General features: G+C 39.0%; 1 protein-coding gene across 1 annotated transcript in view; it reads left to right on the top strand.

Moving 5' to 3' along the window:
- Window positions 1–18,343, top strand: part of ACSL3 (acyl-CoA synthetase long chain family member 3) — a 39,762-nt gene extending 21,419 nt beyond the window's left edge. Inside the window, exons 4-14 of the mRNA XM_056850142.1 lie at window positions 291–429; window positions 1,516–1,672; window positions 3,040–3,163; window positions 3,447–3,518; window positions 4,573–4,712; window positions 5,282–5,454; window positions 6,382–6,456; window positions 14,148–14,339; window positions 14,915–15,029; window positions 17,051–17,208; window positions 17,745–18,343. Coding sequence (XP_056706120.1) covers window positions 291–429; window positions 1,516–1,672; window positions 3,040–3,163; window positions 3,447–3,518; window positions 4,573–4,712; window positions 5,282–5,454; window positions 6,382–6,456; window positions 14,148–14,339; window positions 14,915–15,029; window positions 17,051–17,208; window positions 17,745–17,908 — 1,509 coding nt within the window. The 3' untranslated portion in view covers window positions 17,909–18,343. The remainder of the gene's footprint in view (window positions 1–290; window positions 430–1,515; window positions 1,673–3,039; window positions 3,164–3,446; window positions 3,519–4,572; window positions 4,713–5,281; window positions 5,455–6,381; window positions 6,457–14,147; window positions 14,340–14,914; window positions 15,030–17,050; window positions 17,209–17,744) is intronic.
- Window positions 18,344–26,741: the final 8,398 nt, after the last annotated feature.

Here is a 26,741-nt window from a genome sequence, read left to right as displayed (position 1 = left end):
TTTGTAGTGGTAGTGAGACCTCTGGCACCTAATGGGAGATGAGATGTGATATTATAGAATGCTTATGGATATTCTTTCTGACGAGAAGCTGTACAGCAATAATTTTGAAATGCTTGATTTCTGTGAATTTAAGTAAATGAGTAGGTTGGTTGAGAACTCCAAGGAGCAATAGTCTCGCCAGATCCATACCTTGAGAAGGTTGCCAAGTATTGTGTTAGATCAATGTTTGAAAAGTTTTTAAAAAATACTGTGAACAGTTTAAAAATGTGTGAATGTATCCTTTTCCACAGAGTATTGCATCTCAGATTCCGCGGCTGCGCCACATTATTACTGTGGATGGCAAACCAACAACATGGGCAGAATTCCCCAAAGGTGTAATTGTTCACACTATGACATCTGTTCAAGCTATGGGAGAGAAAGCAGAAAATAGTATGTACAGTTATTTACTTGCTTGATCATCTTTTTGCTCTTCCTGTAATGGTAATGGGTTTTTTTTTTGGTGGGGGGAGTAGAATGTGGAGGTGATCAAAGATATGGCAATTCTGGAAGGCTGCTGTATCTCCTGGTATACTCGAACATTTTCAGCTTAGAGGGTAGGTGCTGAATATCAGCTGTTCTTGGTGTATGCGTGGTTCCTTATTGCTGCTGATGGTTATTGTATCTGAAGCTTCAATGTGCACATAAGCTCTCTTACCAAACAGAATGGAAGTTCACACTTGCATATATTTCTCCTATGTGAAGCTTTTTGGCTAAAATATGAGAGAGTAAGGTAGGAAAACGGTCAGTTTTATGGATGTGTTGACTAATACTGTGTGAAACTACTTCCCTTTACATGCACACACACAGTCCAGGATCTCCAGAATACATTCTCTTTTTGTTTGCATAATTTGACTCTTTTGCTATGGATAAGATGAGCAAAAATGTTTAAACTAACTGAAAAGATTGGACTCAACAGGGAAATAACTTTCTGCAATAAGCTGCAGAGTAACACTGCAATAAATCACAGATTGTTGTGGTGTCTTGGTGTCACTTAGGCAGTTGTTTAGGTTAGGTGAATTCAGTTCTTGAGGCAGGAAGGTTATTGGGGAACCTCTCGAGGTTGCAGCCAGCCATATATTTGAGCTTGCTTATATTGAAGGAAGCATAATTCTTTCATGATGGACATTTTGGTTAGGATTCCTATATCTGGCAGGTCATGGGACTTGATCCATAAGAGCTTTTCTGGCAGAATTCCCATGGTTGGCATATAGAAAGGTTAGAATAAATTTGGTATAATTCAAAATGAGGATTATTAGAAAGTACTTAGGTCTTTCCCTCTCTTTAAGAATTCAGAGTTCTAATTTCCCCCCAAAATGCTTTGAACATCAGACAATTCAATAGTTGAGATACAGATTTTTTTATAATAGAACAGTCACTGTTGTAACTTCTTTATTCATCATTATACTAACATAATCACTCTTGAAATTTCACTTTATATCCAGCTGCTGTAACATTTCTCCTGATTATTTTTTAAAGTGTCACTCAACAAACAGAAAATGAGACCAGTACCATCAGACACTGCAGTCATTATGTACACAAGTGGTTCTACAGGAATTCCCAAAGGAGTTATGATTTCACATTGTAACCTTATTTCTGGTATAACTGGAATGGCTGAAAGGATTCCTCATCTGGGGTAAGTATGAAATCTTGCCATGAATGCATGACCGCTTGTTTTGTTTTTTACATTCCTAGAATAATTAAAACAATTCCTATATTAGCGCATGAGCAGATATATTTATAATATACTTGGAGAATATATGATCTATTTACTTAAAAGTATTGCTTAGCCCACCTTTCTCCTAGGCAATTGTGTCCCATGTTCAGTTTAACCAAGCTTTTAGTCTAGAACTGAAAAATAAGCTAACACACACTTACATTTATGGAGACTTACAATGTTTGTATGTGGTTAGAATTCTGATGATCTCCTCTTTAGTTTTGATTATTCAGTAAAGATCAGCACGCTTAATAGTTTGCAAGCCAGATAAAAGAACAATTACTTTTCAGGCAGATCTTCAGAAATGGTTCATCATTGAAAGGTGAACCCTAGTGTAAAACTATTTTGTCTAGAGCTGGGGCGTCAAACATAAGGCCTGCAGTCCGAATCCGGCCCCTTGAGAGATCTGGCCCATAAGTCAGCTGAGGCAGCCACCCCCCTCCACTCTCAATCTAGGCTGGCGAGGCATGGCCCGGCCCAAGCAAGTGACATTCATGGCGTATCCAGCCCTCGTAACAACTACGGGTAACTTCTTGATGATGATGAGTAACTTGAAAATCTGGTTGAAAACCTCAGCCACATGGGGTAAAGGTCTTTCTTAAGCTTTTCATTACCTTGGCCAACATTCTCTGATGTGACACGAACTTGGTTCATGTTTCAAATAAAACTGTATTCTCCAAGGGAAGAAAATGTCTGAGTAGTTTGAATCTTGGTTCAAGGAAAACTGTACATCACCTTAAAATTAGTGCAGTCAAGCTACTGTACAAGACTGCAGATTGGATGCTCTCTTCCCACAGGCCCTCTCTTCCTTGGAACAAAGGAAGAGAGGGCCTGTGGGAAGAGAGCATCCAATCTGATGGTTAACAGGAGCCACTTAGTTGTCGTTAATGGGAGCCAGCATTATTCATCATCACCAGCCTCCTGTTGCTACGTAAGACAATATGTCTACATTTCAAAGGCGCTTTAGAAAGGTATGTTTTGGTTCATGATGCCGCAGTCTTGGCAGTGGGGTGGCAATCCTTGGTCAATGGAGGTATAGTATTTAGAGTTCCAGTCGTGGACTGTGGAAACCTGGGTTCAAGTGTGCACTCATTCATAAAGTACACTGGCCCAGTCACTCTCTTTCAGCCTTACCTACCTTGCCGGTTTGTTGTGAGGATAAAATGGAGGAAGGAAGGACTGTGTATGCCATTTGAACTCCTTGGAGGGAGGGTTTTTTTTATTTTTATATTTAAAAAATGGGGGGATGCAATAATTAACATGGCACATGCTTTAATATTTTTCAGAGAAAAAGATGTTTACATTGGATACCTGCCTCTTGCTCATGTTCTGGAGTTGAGTGCTGAGCTTGTTTGCCTGGCCCATGGATGCTGTATCGGCTACTCGTCACCTCAGACTCTAAGTGATCAGGTAAGCTGGTTGCATAAATCAGAGCATGCCGGTGAAGGGTGCATACTATTCCCCCCCCCCCAATATATCTAAATATGAACTTGAACATTTGTATTTAAAACTGTATTTGTTTTTATGTAAAGTGATATCAGTGTTTTGATATTTATGACACATTATACCTTAGATATTTACTTTCTGATTAGATGTTGTGAAGCATGATTTTTTGAAAATGCATCTTTTGTATCAAGCAAATTATAGAGTTTGTGATGTGGGCTGAATTAAAAGTTACTTTACTTTCTTTTAGTCCTCTAAAATAAAGAAAGGAAGTAAAGGTGATGTTTCTTCACTGAAGCCAACTCTAATGGCTGCTGTGCCGGTAAGCTTCATTTTTAAACACACATCTTTAAAAAATAAAAGGACAACCTTTTGAGAGCAGTTCCCTTGTATTGCTCACTTCCTCTGTTGGCTGATACATATAGAAACATGCCAGAGGTCAGCCATGGAGTTTTTTGTTTTCCATGAAGAATTGTGTTAAATTCTTTCGAGAACTTTCCTGATAAATCAATGTGGTTGACTGATTTCCCTGACCTTTTAATAATAAAAATATTCATTGCATTATAATATGTTGCCTAAAATGTGGTGCCTAAATATATTATGCATTTTCTACAGGGATATTGTCACAGAAATAGGTGTGGGCAAATAGTAAATCAGAAGCAGTTCTCAATTGTTGACATAACCTGAGCCAACAAATGCCTCTTTGGGAAATTATATTGAAAATTTGAGGCATTAATATTAACTATAACTGTAATGAAATTTTGCAGATACTAATGGCATTTATTACATTTCATCCCACATATTAATTTAGCATTCATGTAATAAAATTGCTAATGAGACTTAAGGAAGGATTTTTTTCATCTTGTGATGTATGGAACACTATCATTTTGATGTTTTGCCCAAAAGAATGAATAGGGCAAATACTTCCGATTTTCTTCCCTTCTCCCTCTTAACTTCACTCTGTGCCTCCTTAAGGGAACTGAGCATGCTCAATCCTTATGAAGCCATGGAGGGGGGAGAGAGATTTTCTTTTCTTTTTTTATGATGATGAAGCAGCATTTTTTTCTGCCTTTTGGGATGGCATTTGGTGGAGAGGCAGGAATGGCTTTGTGAGTTTAGATCATTTCAGTGTTTCTCTCCAGCCTTTCAAAGTTTGGCACAAATCTGGATTTAGGGTTAAGGGGAATAATATTTTAGTTTTGAGGAGGTTTATTTCTTGTAATTAATTTTTTTTTAAAAGTTATCAGTACTCTAATTGACCTTGGGCTTTTTAGAAACATGCAATCTGATATAACAATATCAGTCTAACCCAGTAAATTAATTTTATTGTACAGTTATCTCACTTAGTTGATGGGGTAATCCATTTCTTTAACCAGGAAATCATGGATCGAATCTACAAAAACGTAATGAATAGAGTTAATGAAATGTCCAATTTCCAGCGTAATCTGTTTATATTGGCTTACAATTACAAGATGGAACAGATTTCAAAAGGCTACACGACTCCACTCTGTGACAGGTAGGTAAATGAATTTTCTTAAGAGGCAAAGAATTTAGAAGATTGGCCGACTGGGGAGCGGCTATCACAGTGGCAGATATTGGTCCCAGGGTCAGAGTGGGAGGCGTATGATACAGTACCCTTGTGGAATCAAAGCTGGTATGGGTCTAGTCGTTGCCTGGATGGAGACTTCCCGGGACTCATGTCTACTTCCCAATAGTGGAAGGAAAATGTAACATAAATATACCAACCAAATAAATGTTGGGAAAGAAGCTTGTGATAGCCAGCAGGGGCATAGCAACTGAGAGCTAGGCAGCCTGTGATTCGTATGGAGAGAGGATTATGCCTTCATCCCAAATTTGCTAAATGAAAAGTGTCTATTAAAAGTTACTAACTAGCTGGAATGCTGAGCAAGAGGAACCACTCTATGAACCACTCCTTATTTCTTCTTGCCCACCCCCATTAGTGATAAGAAGCCGTTTGATAAAGAAACAGGAAGAGGTTTTGCAATTGGATGGTGCAGGCTATGCAAGGTCTTTGTTTTCCCTTGTTAAGTAATAAAAACATAATGTGCCTTTTTATCTTGTTAGCCTTGTTTTCCGGAAAGTCCGAATGCTGCTAGGTGGGAAGATTCGGGTCTTGTTGTGTGGAGGAGCTCCACTTTCTGCAACAACGCAAAGATTTATGAACATCTGTTTCTGCTGCCCTGTGGGACAGGGATATGGCCTAACAGAATCCTCTGGGGCTGGAACAATAACTGAAAGTTAGTGGAATGTGATGACTGGAATGCCAATTAGTGAGCAGTGGGTTGAGGCCTATAGGAATCATAACCAGCATAGTTCTGTATCTCTGAAAATGTGGGATGGTTGTATTTTTAAATACTGAGAAGGTACTTGTTGTTCTAAAGAAAGTATTTTGCATTACTGTTTAATCTGAAACTTTCCTTTTTTTGATTCTCTGCAAAGGAACCTCTTGGAGGAAACATAAATTACCTTGTACCTTTTCTGTAGATTACTACAAATTGACCTTTTATGTGATGGTAATGGCAAGTGATTGTATGAGTCCAATTTTTGAACAAGGTCAAGTGTGAAATAGGGGAAGGAAGTACTCAGAAATCATAGCTTCTCTTTTTATTCATACGTGGGTTAAGTAATTTCAACTGAGATGGCAATTTTGAATAAAAATGTATTTTTAAATCACCCATGTAGCATACTGGTTAGAATTGTAAGAACAGTGAAGCTTCATTCTGTCTCAGGCTTAGTTTTTCCTCAAACAGCAGGCCCAGTTACTGAATGACAAACTGCTTTTGAAACTACTAGGGATGTTAGTAACAGTTTGTGACATTTTTATGGTTGATATTAGCATTTGTTTCCCACAGTGCTCACCCCCTTCTGCTATGGCTTACAAGATTAAAGAAATTAATACTTTAAGAACATTAAGACTGCATTTAAAATGTCCTACTGGTACAATTCTTTAAGCTACTACAGGGTAGTATTTGCTCTTAAGATTGTAAGAACCCAAGATTTTAAAAACCTAAGATTTGCAAGTCTGTGGAAGATAGTCAGGTATCGGCCTTGGAGAAAGAGTTTGAGAGAGCCAAGTGCCACTTACTCTGTGCCCCTATGTGTGAGAAAACTACTACAAGCGTCCTCTGAAGATTTCCCTTAACTTCATTTTCTTTAAATTTCAGTTTGGGACTATACAACAGGCAGAGTGGGCGCTCCCTTGGTGTGCTGTGAAATCAAACTGTTGAACTGGGAAGAAGGTAGGAATGTTTTCTTTTTCCATAAAAACCATAATAAATGTGAGATGATCGTTCTCTTCCATTCAGGACAAACTTTAAAAGATATGTGTAGTTGTTGTTGTTGTTTGTTTTAATTATGAGTGTGGCTCTGATTCCAAGACACTTTTTTCTGTGTCATCAGAGGCTTGCTTGTGTTATTTATTATTATTTAATTCACTTACATCTTGTCTTTCTCTCCAGTGGGGACCCAAAGTGGCTTACATCATTCTCCTCTCCTCCATTGTCTCCACACAACAACCCTGTAGTGTAGGTTAGGCTGAGAGTGTGTGACTGGGCCCAGGGTCACCCAGCGAGCTTCCATGGCACAAGTTGGAATTTGAACCTGGGTCTTCCAGATACTACTCCGACTCTCTTAACCACTACACCACACTGGCTGTCTCTCACACTGGCTTTCTGTGTTCAGATGTATTTTTTAGACAGAGCTTCTCCTGCTATTGCTTCAGATACTTCTTCTAAATTTTAAAATACATTTGCTATGTAAAAAACAAAGTAGAAATGTGAATTTGAGGTGGGTAGCAGGGAGAAGAGTGCTGTGTAATCTGCTGACCCCAATCTCTGAAGAGTGGCTCTCTTTTCTTTGCCAAGGCACAGTGAGGGAATAATATATTCAAAGAACTTCCACTCTCAATTATGCAATAGCTTCCTGTGGCAATAGCTTCCTGTAGCACTTCTGAAGACTTGAAATGTGCTATGTAAATGCTAAGTCTTATTACAGAAATTTTCAGAGAAATCATACTGGAGTTTTTCCCCCCAAGTGAAATTATTAGAAAAATGTTGGATCCCCTTCTACTGTATTTTAACACTCCAAATTTTACAGAACATTTACTGATGGTAGTTGTCAGCACATACTTAATTTTATTCCTCTTCAAAAAGCTCGAAGAGCTTGTGGGTGTTGTAAGAATATGTAGTTCTAGGTACTCTGCTGGCATTTTAAGGAGAGACTATTTTACTCTCTTTCTAAGGAGGCTTAGGCCTGATTTATACATGAAGCAGAATGAAGTGGCAGACTGCAGATAAGGGATTACACTTTTTAAAGTTTGCCTATGTTAATAATTCCCAATAAGCAGAGAACTAGCAAAGCGTGTGAAGGACTTGGTGATGTGCTTTTTTTTATTTGCAGGGAATTTTTTTGTGAGGTAAAGATTGAGTATCCTTTATCCGAAATGCTTGGGACAAGAAGTGTTTTGGATTCTTTTGCATATACATAATGAGGTATCTTGGGGATGGTACCCAAGTCTAAACACAAACTTCATTTATGTTTTATATACACCTTATACACATAGCCTGAAGATAATTTTATACAATATTTTATACAATATTTTTAATAATTTTGTGCATGAAACAAAGTTTGTGTACATTGAACCATCTGATAGCAAAGGTGTCACTATCTCACCAGAAGTTTTGGATTTTGGATATCGTATTTTCAGATAGGGGATACTCAACCTGTATAGCCCATTTTGCCACCTCAGAATTCCACTTCATTCTTCTATGTGTGCAGACAAACCTTCAAAGGCTTCTAGTGTGTGTAGGGTAATTACAAGGAGTAATACCTTAGAATAAAAGTGAAAAATGCGTGGACTCACAGAACAAAAAGGAAGATTTTGTTCCCTTAACCTCACTCCATTCAGCATTAAACCTTGTGTTGCTTTCTCAGCCATCCCATGACTTGACCTAGGAAGCACCACAGGGATTTTAGGGACCGAACGATATGCTTCTTACTCACTCTGACACAAAAACATGCAAGTTGTCTGATGTCAGTCCTGCTCATTCCACAGCCCTTTAAACCTTCACAGTTTAAAGGAGTCCTCCTTCACAGTTTAAAGGACTCTTAAGGAGACTGGATTTATTATCCTCACTGAAGCAGTTACCTCATTTATCTTGTTACGTTATATGGTTTGGATCACTCCCCTGAGCCTCTAAGAGCCATAGCTGGCCAGACTTTGGTGCCCCGTATGTGCTACTCCATCATAACCGGATTTTCCCCCTAGAGGCAAAAATGCAGGATTTGCTTTACAGAAATGATACAGGTAGATTACAAATACTTTGAAAACAAAAACGTGTAGGAGAACCCAGTCACAGATTCACTGCTGTCTCCTCTAGTTTGGCCCGTAATTGGGAGTGAATTGTAGTTTCACATTCAACTGACATTACATGAGTTGAAAAGAGGCAGGAAATTACTCTTCATAGGCTAAATGCCAGTTTTTGACTTCTCGACTGTCTTCTTATTTCTCCGTCACCAATAGTCCAATGAGGCAAAGGGCTTTTTTGCGTAGAAGGAATTTTGATTTCAAAGCACTGCAATGGGAAGAAGTGGCTAACTGTTTTATTTACTGTTCTGTATGAATTCTTTGCCCCATATATGGTGGGCTCTGATCATAGCTGGAAGTGAAAACTCCATGAAGCCCTTGATTTTTTAATATCAGAAAAGTTCATTCCTCTCCCCTGTGTTCTCTCCCTCTGCTAGAAAACCTGGAGAAGTATCAGTAGCTAGAGTGGATGATACAAAGAAGTGGTTATTGGACCAAGCCCAAATTTTGTGAACTGTTCATTGTCATTAACAGAGTCCATTGAAACAAGCACCACTTCAAGCTCCAAGTTCAGTCCAGTTCAAATAAATCATTAACATCCCAATGTTATCAAGAGCTAATTAGGCTGGAGAGCTGGCCTCTCATTAGGCCATATTAGTCTGGCCTGTTGAGATCTTTGCTCTCTGATGGGCATTCAGCTGGATGTAGGAAGCCTGTGCTGTAGAAAGTGAGTTGCAAGTGAGTAACTGAGTTGGCTGCTTTGACTCTTTTTAGCTCCTCTTAAAGCTCCTATTTATTTAATTTATTCTCAGAGTTGAAAGGCACCACCAGGGTCATCTAGTCCAATCCCTTGTCAATGCAGAAACTACAGCTATAATATTCCTGACAAGTAGATATCTAGTCAATACTTAAAAACCTCCAATGGTGAAGAATCTACCACCTCACAAAGGAGACAGCTCCAGTGTCAAATATATCTCACCATCAGGAAGTTCTTCCTCAAACTTAGATGAAACCTCCTTTGCTGTAGTTTATATCATTCTGAGTCCTGTCATCCAACACAACTGAGCACATTCATCCCAACCTTTAGGTACTGGAAGATGGTAATCGTATCACCTCACAAATGTCTTTTCTCCATCCTAGAGACTCCCGACTCCTTCATCCTCTTTTCATAGGACATGGTCTCCAAACCCCTCCCCAGTTTCGTCACCCTATGCCAGACTACTTCTAGCTTACTGACATCCTTCCTAAACTGGTGCCCAAAACTGAACACAGTACACCAGGGAAGGTCTAACCAAAGCAGTCTACAGTGGCATCAATACCTTGCGTGACCTCAACCCTACACTTCTGCTAATATAGCCTAAAATTGCATTAGCCTTTTTAACCACCATATCACATTGCTGGCTTATATTAACTTTATGGTCCACTAGAACACCCAAGTCCTTTCCATAGGTGGTACTACCCAATCAGGTTTCGCCATCCAGCATTTATACGAGTGATTTTTACTACCCAAGTGCAACAGTTGTACACTTGTTCCTATTAAACTTCATTTTACTTGCCTGGGCTCAACACTCCATCCTGTCCAAATCCAGCTGCATCCTATTTCTGTCCTCCAAGGTATTAATGACACCATATGCATAGTTGATAAGCACATACTTGTTTCATCTGCATACTTGATAAGCAGATTCTGAACTTCCTCATCTAAGTCACTTATAAAGATGTTAAACAACACTGGGCCCAAAAGAGAACCCTGAGGCAAACCACTTGTCACCTGCCTGCAGTTTGATGGGAACCATGAACTTTCACCCTTTGAATACAATCTGCCAACCAGGCCTTAATCCACCTAACAGTAATGGAGTCCAGTCCATATCTCACCAACTTCTCAAAAAGAGCATCATGGGGCACCATATCAAAAGGTTTACTAAAATCCAAATAGTCCACATCCATAGCATTCCCATGATCGACCAAACTAGTAACTCTTATTCCTAAGAAAGCTGTGCTGAGATTTAGCAATCACACCATATCTCTCCAAATGTACACAAACTTAATTTGTTCTACAAACTAATTGGTCGATAAATTCCTGGATCATCTTTTTTCCCTTTCTTAAAAATGGGTGGAACATTAGCATTTTTCCAATCCCCTGACACCTCATCCTCGAAGACTTTTCAAAAATTAGAAGTTCCGACTATTCTGACTGGACTTATTCTGTAGTCTGTGCTGGTCCTACCCACCCCAGGACTTTCCAGATTGGTCTGCAATTTATTTTTTGGTGTTCTACGGCTACTCCCCTGCGACAAAAAAGACTTTTCATTCATTTCCTGAGCATAAATTTGCAACAACGCTATTGCGTATTTGTCAATACTTGGAGTTTGACTGTACTGTGGCTGATGGCTAAATCTGAACCAGGTGATAAAGCCCAGCAAGCAAATTTAGAACTTTGGGGTAGAATTCAAACTTTCAGGTTTGAGATTTTGTTGAATTTGGGCTTTGATTTTGGTTGTTGGGTTTTTTTGTTTTGAAAATTTGTTTCCAGCTTTTTCAGCACTGTTTCTTTTTCTCTAATTTATTTTGGTAATAGGGCACAATAGAGCACAATCTTTTCTAGTCACTGTCAATGCTCAAACCACTACTGAGGAAATGCTTTTTCCAAAGTATATGTAGAGGTTTATGTCATACAACGAGTAAATGTCCAGATAATGTAATACCTGACTACATATATTAGTCTACAAACATTTTTGCTGGAATACAATGTTAATGCCACAAAATTCCTTTTTACTTTTTTCTGCAGCAGCCAAATACAGCTTGTACATATTAATTACACAGAGTATAAGTTTCCCAATGAAATCTGGAGATCTTTAAGAAAAAAAATACATTATTTTGTTCTTTCCCTGGACTGTTTTGTTAATTGCTTTGCAGTATTTTAAATAAATCCTTTTTCTGTTGTGTTGTGTATAGAAGCTTTGATTAAAAACTCTGTTCCAAGAAACTGAAAGATGATTTATTATATTTAGATACTCATACTTGTACTATGTAAAGCAGTTTGGATTATTTCTTCACTCACTATAATTGTTTTGCTCTTAAAGTATGATAAGCAGTTTAGATTTTCTAGGTAAACAAATATTAATAAGGGAACATGCAAGAAGGCTTGCAGTGTTTGATGAATATAGCATTCTGGAAGTGAATTCTTAAAGTCCAGAACTAAATAGTACATACTGTTTTGTCTTATTGATGTAAATTAATTTAATTATTATAGAAAACAAGATTAATAGAACGAAAAACCTGAGAGCTGTATAACACGGTGGGTAATGCCAGTGTGGGGGACCTGAATTCAAATGTTGTTCAGACTAGGATTCTCAGGTTCACAGCATGCCCCAGTCTCTTTGCTGGGAAAAAGTTATCTCCCTATCAAGAAATGCCACATTTTGTGTAACAATTTATTAATTCTAATATGTATATTTTGTAGTGTTAGTATATATGTGGGAGATGACCACATGTGATGAAGTAGGCTACTGTCTACAGATGTTCCTTTCAAAATGAACCACTTGCTCTTGAAGGCTGCAATCCTATAAACTCTTTCCTAAGAACAAGCCCCATTAAATAAAATGGGACGTACATTTGAGTAGCCCTGCTTACGATGGCTCCTTGATGCAGTTGTGCTTTGTCTTTTAACAGCTTTTACAGAGTGGTTAGAAGTATAAAATGAGAAGCTTCTATTGTAAATCATCTAAGCCATTGAGGTTAGGTGGGGGGAAAATGTGGATTTTTTTTTTCCAGTCCTAAAAGGCATATGCATGCCAATTGGTACATTTTGAATTTTCCGTCAGTTTTAGGGTTGGTGTGTTAGATGGGCTTAGAAAGGTGTAACTTTGTTTAGGATTATATTTTGACAGTGCAGTCCTAAGCAGAATTGTGTGTGTTAATGCCGTCAAGTCGCTTCCGACTCATGGTGACCCTATGAATCAAATTCCTCCAAAATGTCCTATCTTTGACAGCCTTGCTCAGGTCTTGCAAATTGAGGGCTGTGCCTTCCTTTATAGAGTCAATCCATCTCTTGTTGGGTCTTCCTCTTTTCCTGCTGCCCTCACCTTTTCCTAGCATGACTGTCTTTTCTAGTGACTCTTGCCTTCTCATAATATGACCAAAATACGATAGCCTCAGTTTAGTCATTTTAGCTTCTAGGGTCAGTTGATATATTACCCTTCCTACACACTTGACACTGAGAGACACTGTCCTTCAGTGTTACTCCTCTGAAGATGCCTGCCATAGTGGCTGGCGAAACGTCAGGAAAGAAAATACCAAGACCACGGTCACACAGCCCGGATAACCTACAAGAGCCGAACTATTGGACTAGGATCTGGGAAACCCAGGTCAAACTCCCACTCTGCCATGGAAACTGCCTTCTAACCCCCACTGACTTTAATGGATTTAAAAGGGTATAATTCTGCTGGAGGGAGGTACATTAACAATTTGAGATATGCCGATGATACTACATTACTGGCAGAAAATAGCGAAGACTTGAAACGACTACTGCTAAAAGTTAAAAAAGAAAGTGCCAAAGCAGGACTACAGCTGAACATCAGGAAGACAAAAGTAATGACTACAGGAGAATTACACAACTTTAAGGTTGACAATAAGGAAATTGAAATTGTTGAAGATTTTCTATTCCTTGGCTCCATCATCAACCAAAAGGGAGACTGCAGCCAAGAAATCAAAAGGAGATTGAGACTTGGAAAGGCATCCATGAAGGAGGTAGAAAAGATTCTGAAGTGTAAGGATGTGTCACTGGCCACCAAGATTAAGTTAATTCATGCCATCGTATTCCCTATTACTATGTATGGGTGTGAAAGCTGGACATTGAAGAAAGCTGACAGGAAGAAAGTAGACTCCTTTGAAATGTGGTGTTGGAGGAAAGTGTTACAGATACCATGGACTGCCAAAAAAACCCAAAAAAACAAATCAGTGGGTTATAGATCAAATCAAGCCTACTTGGACAATGGCCCTGTCAGTCTGCTGCCATACTAAACAGAATCAGCCACTTGTGGTTGCTGCATATACAGTTCCCAATCATATATCAGGACCTGTGCACATAGCTTCAACTGCTGGATACAAAGCTGTAGCATTAGGAACACTTGTATCGCATCTTCTTATGTTTGTAGAGTTCCATCAGAGAATGCATGCGCAGAAGAAGGCTGTAACGGATGTTCATCGAGTGTCTTTTGTGCAGGCACACATTCCCTCCCACCTGCCCCACTACAAGCTCTCAGATGGTTTAATAGACTGTGCTTGTGGCAGCTCAGGTGAAACTGAGGGAGGGGGCGCTGTGCCGTTGGACCATGTGACCGTTGAGACGCGAACAGTCACAACGACTCCAGCGGCGGGTAGTCCTAGTGTTTTTAAGCTAGAAGAAGATCATTCTGTGGCAGGCCTGCACATGCGCAGCCCCAATATGTGCCTGCACAGAAGACATTTGGTGAACATCAGTTTCAGATAAGTGCAACCCTGTTTTACTGTATGGACAGATCTTGCATTTTCCCATAGGGGGGGAAAATGCGTACTGTATTTTGGAACATCCTTTTTCTGTACTTTAACATGTGCTAACATTTTCACTTTATAAAATGTCTGTTGTAGGTGGATACTTCAACACCGATAAACCATATCCCAGAGGCGAGATTCTTATTGGAGGCCAAAATGTGACAATGGGCTACTACAAAAATGAAGAACGAACCAAAGCTGATTTTATGGTAGATGAGAATGGACAGAGGTGGCTCTACACTGGAGATATTGGGGAATTTCATGCAGATGGGTGTCTAAAAATTATTGGTGAGTTAGCCATGTGGCCCTTGGATTAAACATATTCCGTTGGCTTAATATCCTTTTTACTGCTATAGATGTGGTGGTGTTCTATAACTTGAAAGTGTTTTATATTTCAGATACATAGTTTCTTCTGGTAAATGTTAATTTATCAGTACACTTCATTTCTTTCAAAATGTACTTTCAGAGAAGGAAACCATTTGCTAGCCTATTACTGTAATCTTAAGAGTAGGAGTAAGAAAGGGAGGTGAAGGAGTAAGCATTTTTATGTTCAGTAGTTGATTAAATTATGTTTGTGTGTATATATAAATGCAATTGATATTTAACACAAGACCTTGAATTCACTAAACAGAAGATTTAATACAAAGTAAATACATTATTTATTTGTGCAATGTTGTGAAAGCCAGCAGTATTGTTTAAAAAGGATTAAGCAAATAGTAAGACTTCTTACAGTGTTACACTTCTGATGACCTTCGTGTGGCGGTAAACAATAGGACTATACTGAGTCTCACCTAGTAGGTCTTTATAGAGAGTAATGCCAAATCTTGTTATGAATAACTTTAATTTTATTTTGCTTTCTCTAGATCGTAAAAAAGATCTTGTAAAGCTTCAAGCAGGAGAATATGTGTCTCTTGGTAAAGTTGAAGCCGCTTTGAAGAATTTTCCACTAGTAGATAATATTTGTGTATATGCAAGCAGGTAAGATAGCTGGAGTACCTGTTAGTTGTGCTAAAATGGCAAAGGATTCAAGATCTTTTTTTCTGTACTTGTGACACCTTCTTTTAATATGTATAGGCTTTCTGCAAGATTTGAAAGGAGAATAAATTCCTTCTAACTCAATCAATAAAAGACTTTGAACAAGCATTGGGTTAAAAAAAGATGAGATCTCTGTGCCACATGTAGTACAGAAGACTATTGAACCTTTTTATTGTTATTTGTTTGAATATTGGATCTGATTTATTAGCTGCATTGAAACTCTCATTAGGGATACCAGAAATTGTTTATCTTCCTTCCCCTCCAGGGTGGGTGGGAACAGAAACAATGCTTTAAGCTCTGTATTGCAAAAGGGAGTGGGGAAAGCACTCATTCCCCTCCCAAGTTGGCAGGGACAGAAGCAACGCATCGGAGTAAAAGGGAGAGGAGACAGAGGTCATTTCTCTTTTCTTTGCAGCCCAAGCTGACAGCTTGGGGTGGGGAGAAGAGAAGGAAAATCAGATGGACTTCTGATCACCCCCCCCACACACACACACACAGTATATTTTCTGCATTTCAGCAAGTCTAAGAGGCAAAGTTTTCAGGATGGGGAGATTAGAAGAACCTGATTGGCTGGGAGTGGGCTCCTGGTTTTCCCCACAAAAACTTTTTTTGGGTTCAGTGCAAAATTTCTAGACTTAGGAGATCAAAAGTTGACTTATCCCTTATCAGCTGCGAGTTGGCTTCTGGTGTGTCTTCTGTTCCTGCAAATACACATGAACAGCTCACCAATTAATTGGCTGTCTGATTACCACTGGGAAAAGGGAAGTGAGCAGAACTGGCAGTTGTTAAAGCATCCCTACCTTCATGAAAGGAAAAGTGCAGAATATCGATGTTTAAACAAATACTAGTGCCATGCTAAGCAGAGTTCAGCCTTATAAGCCTATGGACTTAGAATCATTTATCTCTGTTTAGGATGGCACTGTAAATCTTTCAACACATTTCTGAAGAGGAAAGGCTTATGGGTTTTATTCCAAAACCACTCAGTCAATTCTCAGAACTCTTATAAGAATCCTCAGTTTACAGCCTGACTGCTTATATGGGAAGCTGACTGCTGAATACCCCAAAGTCTTCCCTCCTACAGCTAGCTTTAATGGGCAGGGGATTCTGGAATGGTTTGATGCTTTGCTTCAGCCATCACGTTTCCCTGTCCTATCAGGAGTAGGGAACTGTTCCTTGCCTAAATAAAGGAGTCGTGTTTAACCTACAGATGGTTATTGGGGGAAGGAGCTGTTAACTCTCACATTATAAATCTTACCCACTCCCCCTGATAAATCTCAGAAGAGACCAAAAATCTGAGCCAGGCAGAATTGAACAAATCCGGCATCTGCTGGCTGTTGAGCTGGTTATGAGAGGAGGCTTTCAGGGTTTCACAAAAGCAGCTGTCACATATAGGCAGACTCTTAGTTCTTCCCCATGCACAATATGCAAGATTGTGAATGGTTTGATGCATGCCCCTTATCCCAGTTCTCTCCATCCTGTAAAGCAGAAATGTATCATGTCTGTGTGCATAACTGCTATGAACAACTGGGGAATTTTTCATGTAACACCACATCTGAGAATTTTAGTCCTAGCTGCCACTTCTGTAGAAGTCCTATGAGCATCTGATATTTGCATGGCCTTTTAAAACTGAGAATGCCACATGTCCTCCTCTTCCCCATGATAAACTGTATTGTGTGGATATCATGGAATGTGAATCTCAAGACTAGAGGTGGATTTGGGATTACTAGTTGCATGATGGCCGTGTGGGCCTGTGGTAAGAGCTTGCAAAAAAGAGGGGTGTGTGAGTGTGGCGAACTTGTCTCCATGCCCCTGTGTCAGGATTACTGTTTGCTAAGTTCTAAGATTTGTATTTTATATTCTAGAAGAAAAAATGTGACAAAAGTGTTATAGAACTTCATAGTTTCATGAAGCAAAGAGCAAAAATATATCCTTGATTTCATGCTGATGTATGTTTATCAATTTAGTTTCCAGTCTTACATCATTGGGTTTATTGTGCCAAACCATAAAGAACTTACAGAACTAGCAAGAAAGAAAGGATTTAAAGGAACTTGGGAAGAGATATGTCACTCTGCCGAAATGGAGAAAGAAGTACAAAAGGTTTTAGCAGGTGCTGCGCACACAGGTAAGCAAAGAACATTAAAACTTAGTATTGTCGAAGGCTTTCACGGTCAGAGTTCATTGGTTCTTGTGGGTTATCCGGGCTGTGTAACAGTTTGTATTTAAGTTTCATTTTAAGTAATACTCCCCTATCTTTCACATAGTATTGCTTTTAAATCTTTAAAAAGGAGTTGATTGGCAAAAAAATGTTAGTGCTTACAGACAATCAGCATACTGTATAAAGATGTTGATAAAAAGGGCCAAAATATTATAGCTTACTAATTACAATGACTCATTTCCTTGTACTGTTCAGTTTTTCCTATTTCCTGGAATTATTTGCGCTTTCAAGCATGCAGGCCCTGATCCAGAGGCCCACACCGACTGTCAGCATTGATATCACCGGCCATTTATTGGAGGAGACTGAGAGAGCCAGAATTCCTTCTAATGCGTCCCTAAGAGGCCCTGACTGCCGTCAGCACCAGCCAAGCTGTTAGGAATATAATATAATGAGGACATTAAATTGTCAGCGTCTGTTAAGTTGACCTTTTTCTGTCATTGCAGCAAATCTGGAGAAATTTGAAATTCCACTGAAAATTCGTTTGTGCCCTGACCCATGGACCCCAGAGACTGGTTTGGTGACAGATGCCTTCAAATTAAAACGTAAAGAGCTTACTGCGCACTACGAGGCAGATATTAATCGAATGTATGGAACAAAAGTAAAATAATTCATCCTTTCTTGCACCTGTTTGCTATGGTGAGCTCAGATCAAATAGGAAATACTTGAATCACATGTCTCATCACTTGGGACCAACACAAAAACATCTTTCATCACTTTCAGCATATGCTGTTACTTCTGATAATATCAACATCTTTAAACTGGCAGGATTAGTAAAATTTTAAGGCAGCAAACTTGTGTCTGTCTCCTTTTTTCCCCAGTTTCCTTTGCTACCTTGTCAGTGTGTGACTTTTCCTAAAAGTCCTTTTGGACTAACATGATTTTGAAGCCTCAAGTTTTTAAATCTGATTTATAAATCCTGTACAATGTTTTGTTTGTAACTTTTTGAAGTTTGGATATATAGAGGGATAACTTGGCGATATGATTAGTTTGGGGGCCTTTTTTACATAAGTATTTAAATATTAAAGAGAGATCAATGTGAAATTATGTACAATTAAATGACTTATAGTTAAAAAAATCATTGTTGGCCAGAAGACCAGATTATTTGTTGCTGTGCAATTGTTTTGTATAAAATTGCAAGAGGTAATAGTCTGACATTCTGACATTATAGAACAACAGCTGAAGTATGTGCCTGACAGTTTCCTCCTACATATATATTTTATTTTTATCTGAAATAAGGAAAAATGGTCATGGCGAAACACTGTACATAAGCCGGTGTACCTGCAGAACAAGCTGTTTTGAGACGTTATTCATGCCGAGTTTTCTCTTTAACAGAGCAAATGTTATATCTAAGATCAATCTGTCTTACAGAAGTAGTCACTTTTCAAAATGTATCGAGGCCATTTTATAAACAAATTGAATTATTAAATATAGTGAGAACTCAGTTTAAAAAAGAAGTGCATCCTGATGTTTGACAATGTCTTTTTCAAATGGTGAGACTTTTATTTGTGTTTTGCCAGCTTTACAGTTCAGCCTTGCTGTCTTGTTTTGCACAAATCAACAGTTATGATCCAGTTCAAGGCTAGATGAAGCCCCTAAGAACACAGTCCATTATAAAGAAAATTCTGCAAATTCCCAGCTGCAATGGGTTGAAGTTGTGCTCCTGAAAATCTGTCATGTTGGTGGGATTTGCAGAAGAAAAACTGATGGTGGATTGTGCTCATTGTGGATGGAACTTTTCAGATATACTGTTAGTGGTTCATGAATGGTGATGGAAATGTCCATTTTAATTTCATGATTGGTGGAATCTTGTTCTAAGGAAATTAAGTTGGACATAAGTTTTGCTCATTTAAAACTTGCATGGGATCATAACCTTAGTCTCATTTATTTGGCTGTTTTATTGTTGTGCCCAAAATATTTAGTTTGAAAGTAAGTTTCATTATAAATTCTATAATGAAGGCACGCTGGTCTCCATAAAAGTAGAAACTAACTGCAGAAAGCTTTGCACAGGCAATTGGGGATGAATATAAAAGTGATTTTCTTGACATTCAAGAGAAAGGTGCAGTCCCTGTTCTTCCAGAGTTCTGTATGTGCAGCTGAGCCTCATGGATCTCCAGATTTGTATGTTGAGTTGAAAATGGTGGTTACCACTTTGGTCTATATTTGGACAGCTTTTCAACAGCATATTTTTTTCATTCTGATATTAAAAATATGTCCATATTGGCAACTTGATGTTATGAACAGCAACCATTAGTTAACTTTTATCTGTGCAAGTATGGGAAGGCTTTAATTTGTAAGAGTCCTTCCTTTCCTCAAAAAGTATAAGAACTATGGTCTTGGATCTTCATATTGGTAATGGGGCATTAGCTATTTAAAAGACTTTTGATACAATTCAGCCAGAGTTAATCACTTTTAGATCCCTGTTGCCTGCAATGGGAGAGATACAGTGCCACCCCGTGCAGTATGTAGAACCTACAATGCTGTAACTCTGTTTTGGATGGCACCATGAAGCAGTTACATTTCTCCCATTGAAGTCAATGTGATTGAAAAGTGGTTATTCAGGGCTGGATTATGCCCATCCTGTACTTGAAACAATCCATGACTGCTGTTTAGTACTTTTGGAAAGTTTTAACTTGAGTCGGGAAACAAATGTACAGTTGCGGTTTCATTGAAAAATAAATTTTGAAACATCAAGGATGTGGATTTCTCCTGTGGAGCTTTATTTCAGATTGACAAGTAGATGTTCTGTAATAGCTAAAATAAATTTTGAGTCACAGTTAAGCAAATTGAGATAGCTTGCATTGATATTGCATCTCAAGGATTTTATTCATTTGGCATCATGGAATGAAGTTCCAGTGGGTTTATTAAAATCTTTTAAAAGATATGAGCATCCACAGCCACACATCTGTAACTGAAGCGTTTTTAATTGAAATCTACGGCTCTTGCATGGCTTCTGCGGGTAGAATGCAGTTGAAAAAATGACAAATGTGGCCTTTGCAAATATTTTATGTTTTTGTTTAATGTCTTGGTTTCCAATATATCTGGTTCCTTTTATGTTAAGATGATATGAAGATCTATTTTAATAATATAGGGGTGACATTTGTGAGGGTTTTTGTATTGCAGCATAAAATGAAACAATCTATTCTTTGTGAATGTTAAATTCTATGTTTACTGGTTCCATGGGACCAAACCCTGCCAATTGTTAGAGTTTTTGAACTAGATACTAACATTATGTCTTTAGGAATGAGAAACCAATTTAGCTTATGTGTACATGACTATGTGCTCTCTTTTGAGGGAGTTTTATAAATGACTATTCATATGGAAGCTATTCCATGTTCACAGGGAAGGAACCAAATAGCCTAATGTTTGGTTACTTGTAGTATCTCATGACTTCCATTGAACCATTTTAATATGTGTGGGTTCTTTTCTGCTTTTAAGATTCAGGTAGTAAGACCAAACCAACCAATGTGAAATGATCACTCCCCCTTCTGATCACTAATATTATAATGCAGATGTTCCTTGCAGTCGTTTTTGAGTTTTCCCTAATTGTCCAACTGTATTCAGTTTGTTAAACCCTCTAGGTATAAACCATGATGGCTGCTTTGCCAAGAGACAACAGGTAGAGAATGCAATAATCTTTTAGAAACTAAACCTGGAAGAATGTTCTGAAACTTTAAAAATGTAAAACACTTGCTACTAGAAGCGAGCATCTGATAAACTTAAAATTTCTAGTATTTTAGGGCCGAACTAGAAAATACGTAACAGATATATGCAACAGCCCCACCCTACAAGCTGGCGTGTGTGCTTTTAATGAAAAGCATACCTGAGAGGCTGAAATCTTGAACAAATGGCAAGGGGGTAGAACTGCTTATCCCCCCTTTTCCAACTGCTCAAAATCTATACCCCCATAGGAAGAGATGGTAAGAAAAGATACCATTTGCAAAGCTACTATGATGTCAGTCTTGATCAGAAAAAAAAACAGATGGAGAAGGAAGGGTTATGTGGTCTTTCCCTTTCTGTTCCTCCAAAGAACCTGGCAAACATTTGCCATAAAATGTTTCAGTTAGCCTGACTCATTTGGCGTCATAGAAGTTATGAAAGATAGATCTCAGCATTGAAGATTAAAGCCTCTTCACAACTTGGGAACCATCTCTCCAAGGTGTGAATCCAGGTGACTGTGGTATGTGGGCAGGGCTGACCATGTGAGTTTTCCCCACCTAATAATTGCCTCATTGGGATCACTGTTCATAGCTTTATGGGCTCCTGCCACAAGAAAGTAACTCCCATGTCACTGGACAAGTGTAGGAGTTTTTAGGAGTGAAATAGAATGTGCACAGAAACGAACTCACAAGACTGACAATGACTCTATTATTTTAAGCATTTTTAAATTCTGCAGGGTTTAAATATAAGCCATTTTGGCCCAGTTCTTGCATGTATCTTCTAATAAGGATAAGCAAAGCTTTTAATGGAGTTGGGCAGGAGAAGATGTTGACTAGGCACTGCTTCTGCCCAAAACTCATCCATTTCACCAAGATTTGTGACAGAGACCCGTGCAAGTTTCACTGAAAGGAATACTGCAGCAGTGATGGATTGTACCTGTGTATGTCAGAAAAACCTTGGACGGTTGTACTGATGCTGCTGCTATTGTAGTTTACAGAAATCACATCTATTTACCTCAAGGGGAAGCTGTCTTTTTAGCAGTACAATGTTTTGCTAAAGTTAAAGCTAAAAGTGTGCAATCAAAATTCATGATGAAGCCTGTAAATATACTATAGGCTATTGCTTTCAATAAAGATGAGGAAAAACTTTGGAGTTGAGATATTAATGTGATTCATCTGTGAGAATTTATACAGCAAATTCAACATAACAGAAACCCATAGAAAATAACTGTTGGTGGCCAACATGTGAAAGGTTTCCCTTTTCCCTCCTTTGGACTTCCTCATTGAACTCATTTGTTAATTTTTAGGTATGTGATATGTGTGTTCTTCTGGGCTTGTAAGAAAACTGTATACATCTGTTGTCTCCTAAACTGGCAAAAGGAAAGAATTTATATACATTAGGCCAAGCTGAAAATGTAACTGGATGACCAGTTGTTTTGTTATAGTAATTGATTATTTAATGTAAATTCATTAATCTTGGTTGTTATTCTGAACTGCCTGAATACGTGTCTATCATAACTCAGTTATATTGTATGAATTATTTATTTGTAATTGGACATTTACACTTCAAAAATAAAATTGAGTTTCACGAGTTCATCTGTTTCCAGCTTTTCACTGAAGGGATCTTAGCCCCAATCTTTACCTCACAGAAGATTAATTAGCAAAGTGAATCATTGTGACAGAAATGGGAAGGTGATCTGTAGCTTGAGGGAAGGGGAGGGTCTAAACATAGAAACACATCCTTTCAAAAGGGTGGTTTCTCTGAACTACCCTATCTTGAGTAAGCGCCTGACTTTTTACCAGAAGATGAGCAGGTAAAAATGTTCCTGGACAGCATCTTTTCAGACTACAGGTGAAGGAATCACATAACTGAATGTTTATTTGTGAAAAATCCCCCCCAAATCAGCTGGTCTTGAATATCCAAACAAAAGCTGGCCCAGACTACCCAGTTGTTTGGCAAAGGTTTTTTTTTTACTACAGTTGCAGAGGGAAGCCACGTTGGTCTGCGGTAGGTTTGAGCCCAACAAGATTTTGAGGATATGAGCTTCCAAGAGTCAAAGCTAATTTTGTCAGATACGAGTAGGAATGGAGATTCCTGACCCGTTATATCGCAGTCAGAAGATGGGAGGGATGTTGCAAAGAAGCGAGTCTGGAAGCAAAGGTACAATGTAAAATGTAAGCAGCTTGATAAGAGCAGGACAGAAAATTAGCATCCTACATCCATTGACTCTAGCTCTTAAAGAAGCAGCTTCCCTTTCCACTTGGTTAATAAAAATCCTTCACACAATTTAGTGGCTGGCACTGTCAGTTGTAAGAACTTGCCTGCTATGCCTTTTTAATAAAACTCCTCCTCCTGCTGCCATTCTGTCTTTAAATTTTAGCACATGTGCAAATCTCCTCAAATGACCCTGACCTTATCTGACACTGTTACTCCCACGCTGTCAATAGTTATAGGGATTTAAATGTTTTCATCTGTTTCTTCTTTTTAAATTCTTTCCAAATATTTCCACAACAGTGAGCACAGTATTTTTTTTTTTTCTGAAATAACATATGAGCAAGTATGTTAAGTTTGTTCTGGGGAGCCTTATTTTTCTGGCAGGAATGCTCATCTCATATGAACGATTGAGTCATTCCTAAACTACAATACTCGCTATACTTGAAGGCATTTAAGGTTTAGAATGAGTTGACTGATGTGGGGAAATGAACAGCCAAAGCACGCCCTCCTAAACCCCAATGATGATGTACCAGAGGTCAGACTACAAGGTCTCTTATTCCTAAAAGGACCATAGAGAAAGGGGACAGTAGTAGAAGACAAGACAATGAACAAAACACAGACCAGGGTCCACGTTTTGATCGGATTGTCTGAACCCTGGCTGTTCAGCTTCCAAATAACCTAGTGTTAGTCCTTTCCTTTTCCCTTTCTACAAGTAATTTATTAAAACTTTACAACAGTTAAAGTAAACAAGATGTTTGCTGGTGCACACTATCTTTCAATCATTGCATCATCTCATAATTTGTGTTTGTTAAACAGCCATAGAGAGCCAGCATAGTGTAGTGATTAAAGTATTGGACTAGGATCTGGGAAACCCAGGTCGAACTCCCACTCTGCCATGGAAACTCGCTGGGTGATCTTAGGCCAGTCACACACACTCAGCCTCAACCCTGGCAAGTATTGCAATCAGAAACCTCCAAAGACTAATGGGCGTGACACGGAGGCAGGCAAAGGCAAACCAGCTCAGAACGTCTCTTGCCTTGAAAACCCTGTGGGATCACCATAAGTCAGCTGTGACTTGACAGCAAAAAATAAAAAAATCCATAACAGGAAATTTTTGCCTCTATGAAGTTTGCTCTGTCATTTTTTTTTAAAAAAAATAATGGTTTTGGTTACTATGTTCAGACAAGAGTTATTGAGCAAGGAGAAATTGAGAGTGAGCATATATATGGGAATCAGATCTAAAGCAATTCACTTGAGATGATTTGGGGATGGGGGCTTGTGCTAATGTTTCCCTCAGTGTATGATATGGGGAGAAGTTGCCTTCATAGGCATACTGCAAATATCTTTCTTAGGTGATGAGTGAATAAGGTTGGGGGTAAAAAAATCCGTGATGGTATACGCAAGCATTACTTACACCGGCTTTTGTATTTCCAGTGACTATAAAATCTACACCAGTTTAAAAGGCTGCTCTCTACTTTTTATACTTCAGGAAACTACATTCTAGGATGTTCTTATACATGCTTGTTAAAAGCCCAGCATTTGTGTGCATATATTCAACAAGGACCAATATTTGAAATGTGTAACTAGTAGATATAACCAGGAAACTGAAAAGTTTTACACATGTATTTCATACTTAAATTCCATCTCTCAGAAGCATGTGCTTTCCAGATGAGTTCTCCAGAACTCCCTGGTTCCACCAGCTGACTGGGCCTTCCTGGTGTCCCTGAGGGAGGAGGCTTGCCAAAAGAGTTTTCCATGATGATATCAAATGTCAGTGTCGGAGCCTAGGACACTTTGTGTCTCCGAGAATCAATACCAGCTGTTTGCTAACAACAGAGAGCATTTGCCACAGTAAAGATCCTTCTCAATAACTAGATGATGTCTAGTAGATCAAAGTACAAAAGATGGCCATATCTAAAGTAAAATCTGATTTCCCAGTGAGAGAAGTAATGTTTTATTAGAGGAAGCTATCAATAAAGAATTCATCTGGAGGTTAAAATGATTGTTGATAAAGATTTCCCATGGTAATAAACAAAATCTTAATGGTTTCAACAGATCCTTTGGGCTGATTTCCTGTAGTGCTTCCATCATCTCAAAGGAACATATTTAAATGATCCCGATCTCAGTTTTTGCAAACCGTATGGCTTTTAACTAGATGGAAAACAAAAGGGAAAGAAAAAAATCTTTAAACCAGTGGAGAGTGAAGATGACAAAATATACTTGCTTCCTTGGCCTCCAACTGCTTATAATGTGCCTGTATTTGTGTATGCAAAGATGCTTGGATCTGATTTGCTGATGAGGGTATCAAAATGCTTGACATGCATGCCCAATAAGCTAAAATTTGGAATTCACATAATGCAACACACTGAGCAGTGTGACCTTTGATAGATTGTTGGGAGAATTCTCTCTGAGGGCCAAACTACATATGATTTTGAGGGGGTCTGTCATTGGGTCCCTAATGTGTCGGCCTCAAAAAACTGATGAGGATTGATATGGATTGGGACTGCAGCACCAGCGCAGAATTGCATATCTCTACCTCCCTGTACCATTTCTTCAAGTGAAACTGGGCAGCTAGTAGCCCTGGTAGGGAAAAAACACAAGCACAATATGGGGAAAGGGTACAGGGTGGGAGCTCCCCACCTCATTGCCTAATACCACATCCTCAGTATACACACCCTCACAGCTGCTTTTGAAAGCATATCGCACTTTGGAGAATCCAATCACAGATGTTCAACACCATGTCTTGTCTGGCCCTGAGGGAGATTGTGTAAGGCAATGTCTTTCAAACTGTTCCAAGCAACCCTGACATCCCTTAGAAGCTTGCCAGCCTAGTGCCTAGTTGCGTCGGGAGCTCCCTGGGCCAGACCTGGCCCCGTTGCCCAGCGGCACCTCCAGCTCCCAACAACCCATGCAAAGAAGACACAGACAACCCAAGTTTGGATGGAAATGACCACAACTTTGACACCCCTCAGAAGCTTTTCAGGGGTTCTTCAATGAAAAGATCAATATTGCTACATAATTTTCTGAGCAGATAACCTTCCCTCACAATGTGTAGCCTCAGGAGAAGACTGATTGTGTTCTAACTAGGTCATACTCCGGGCAGTTCTGTTGGAATATAGCAATGTCTTGTGCACTAAGAAGGAAGAAGATCCTGAGGGGGGCTGCAAGCTCTAGGTAGACAGGACGGTAGCTTTTTCTAAAAGAGGCTTCTTCTTGTCTGTCTGCAAAATACTACTCTTATGCTTTTCTTCTAGAACAGCCTAGAACTCTCCACCTCTCCTCTCCTCTCTCTCTCAGCTACCAAGGCAACTAGGTTACTGTCTTCTATTTCCTATCCAGTTGGTTAGTTCTCCAAATAAAGCCTTTGTTACTCTTAATCAGATCAGTATCCTGACTGCGGCATAAGCATTCTGCCAACAAATTCAGGTGGTGTTCATGAGTGTGGGCAATATAGTGAAGACCACAGAGCCTGTTAAAAGCCAACACACTGCCACAAACAGGAAAAAGTGCAGCAGTGCAAGCAGGTAATATCATGCACAGTTAGGGTTGGCAGGTCCCTCTTCCCCACC

Source organism: Euleptes europaea, chromosome 5 (assembly GCF_029931775.1).
Source record: "Euleptes europaea isolate rEulEur1 chromosome 5, rEulEur1.hap1, whole genome shotgun sequence".
NCBI lineage: Eukaryota > Metazoa > Chordata > Lepidosauria > Squamata > Sphaerodactylidae > Euleptes > Euleptes europaea.
This window is presented reverse-complemented; position numbering and strand designations above follow the sequence as displayed.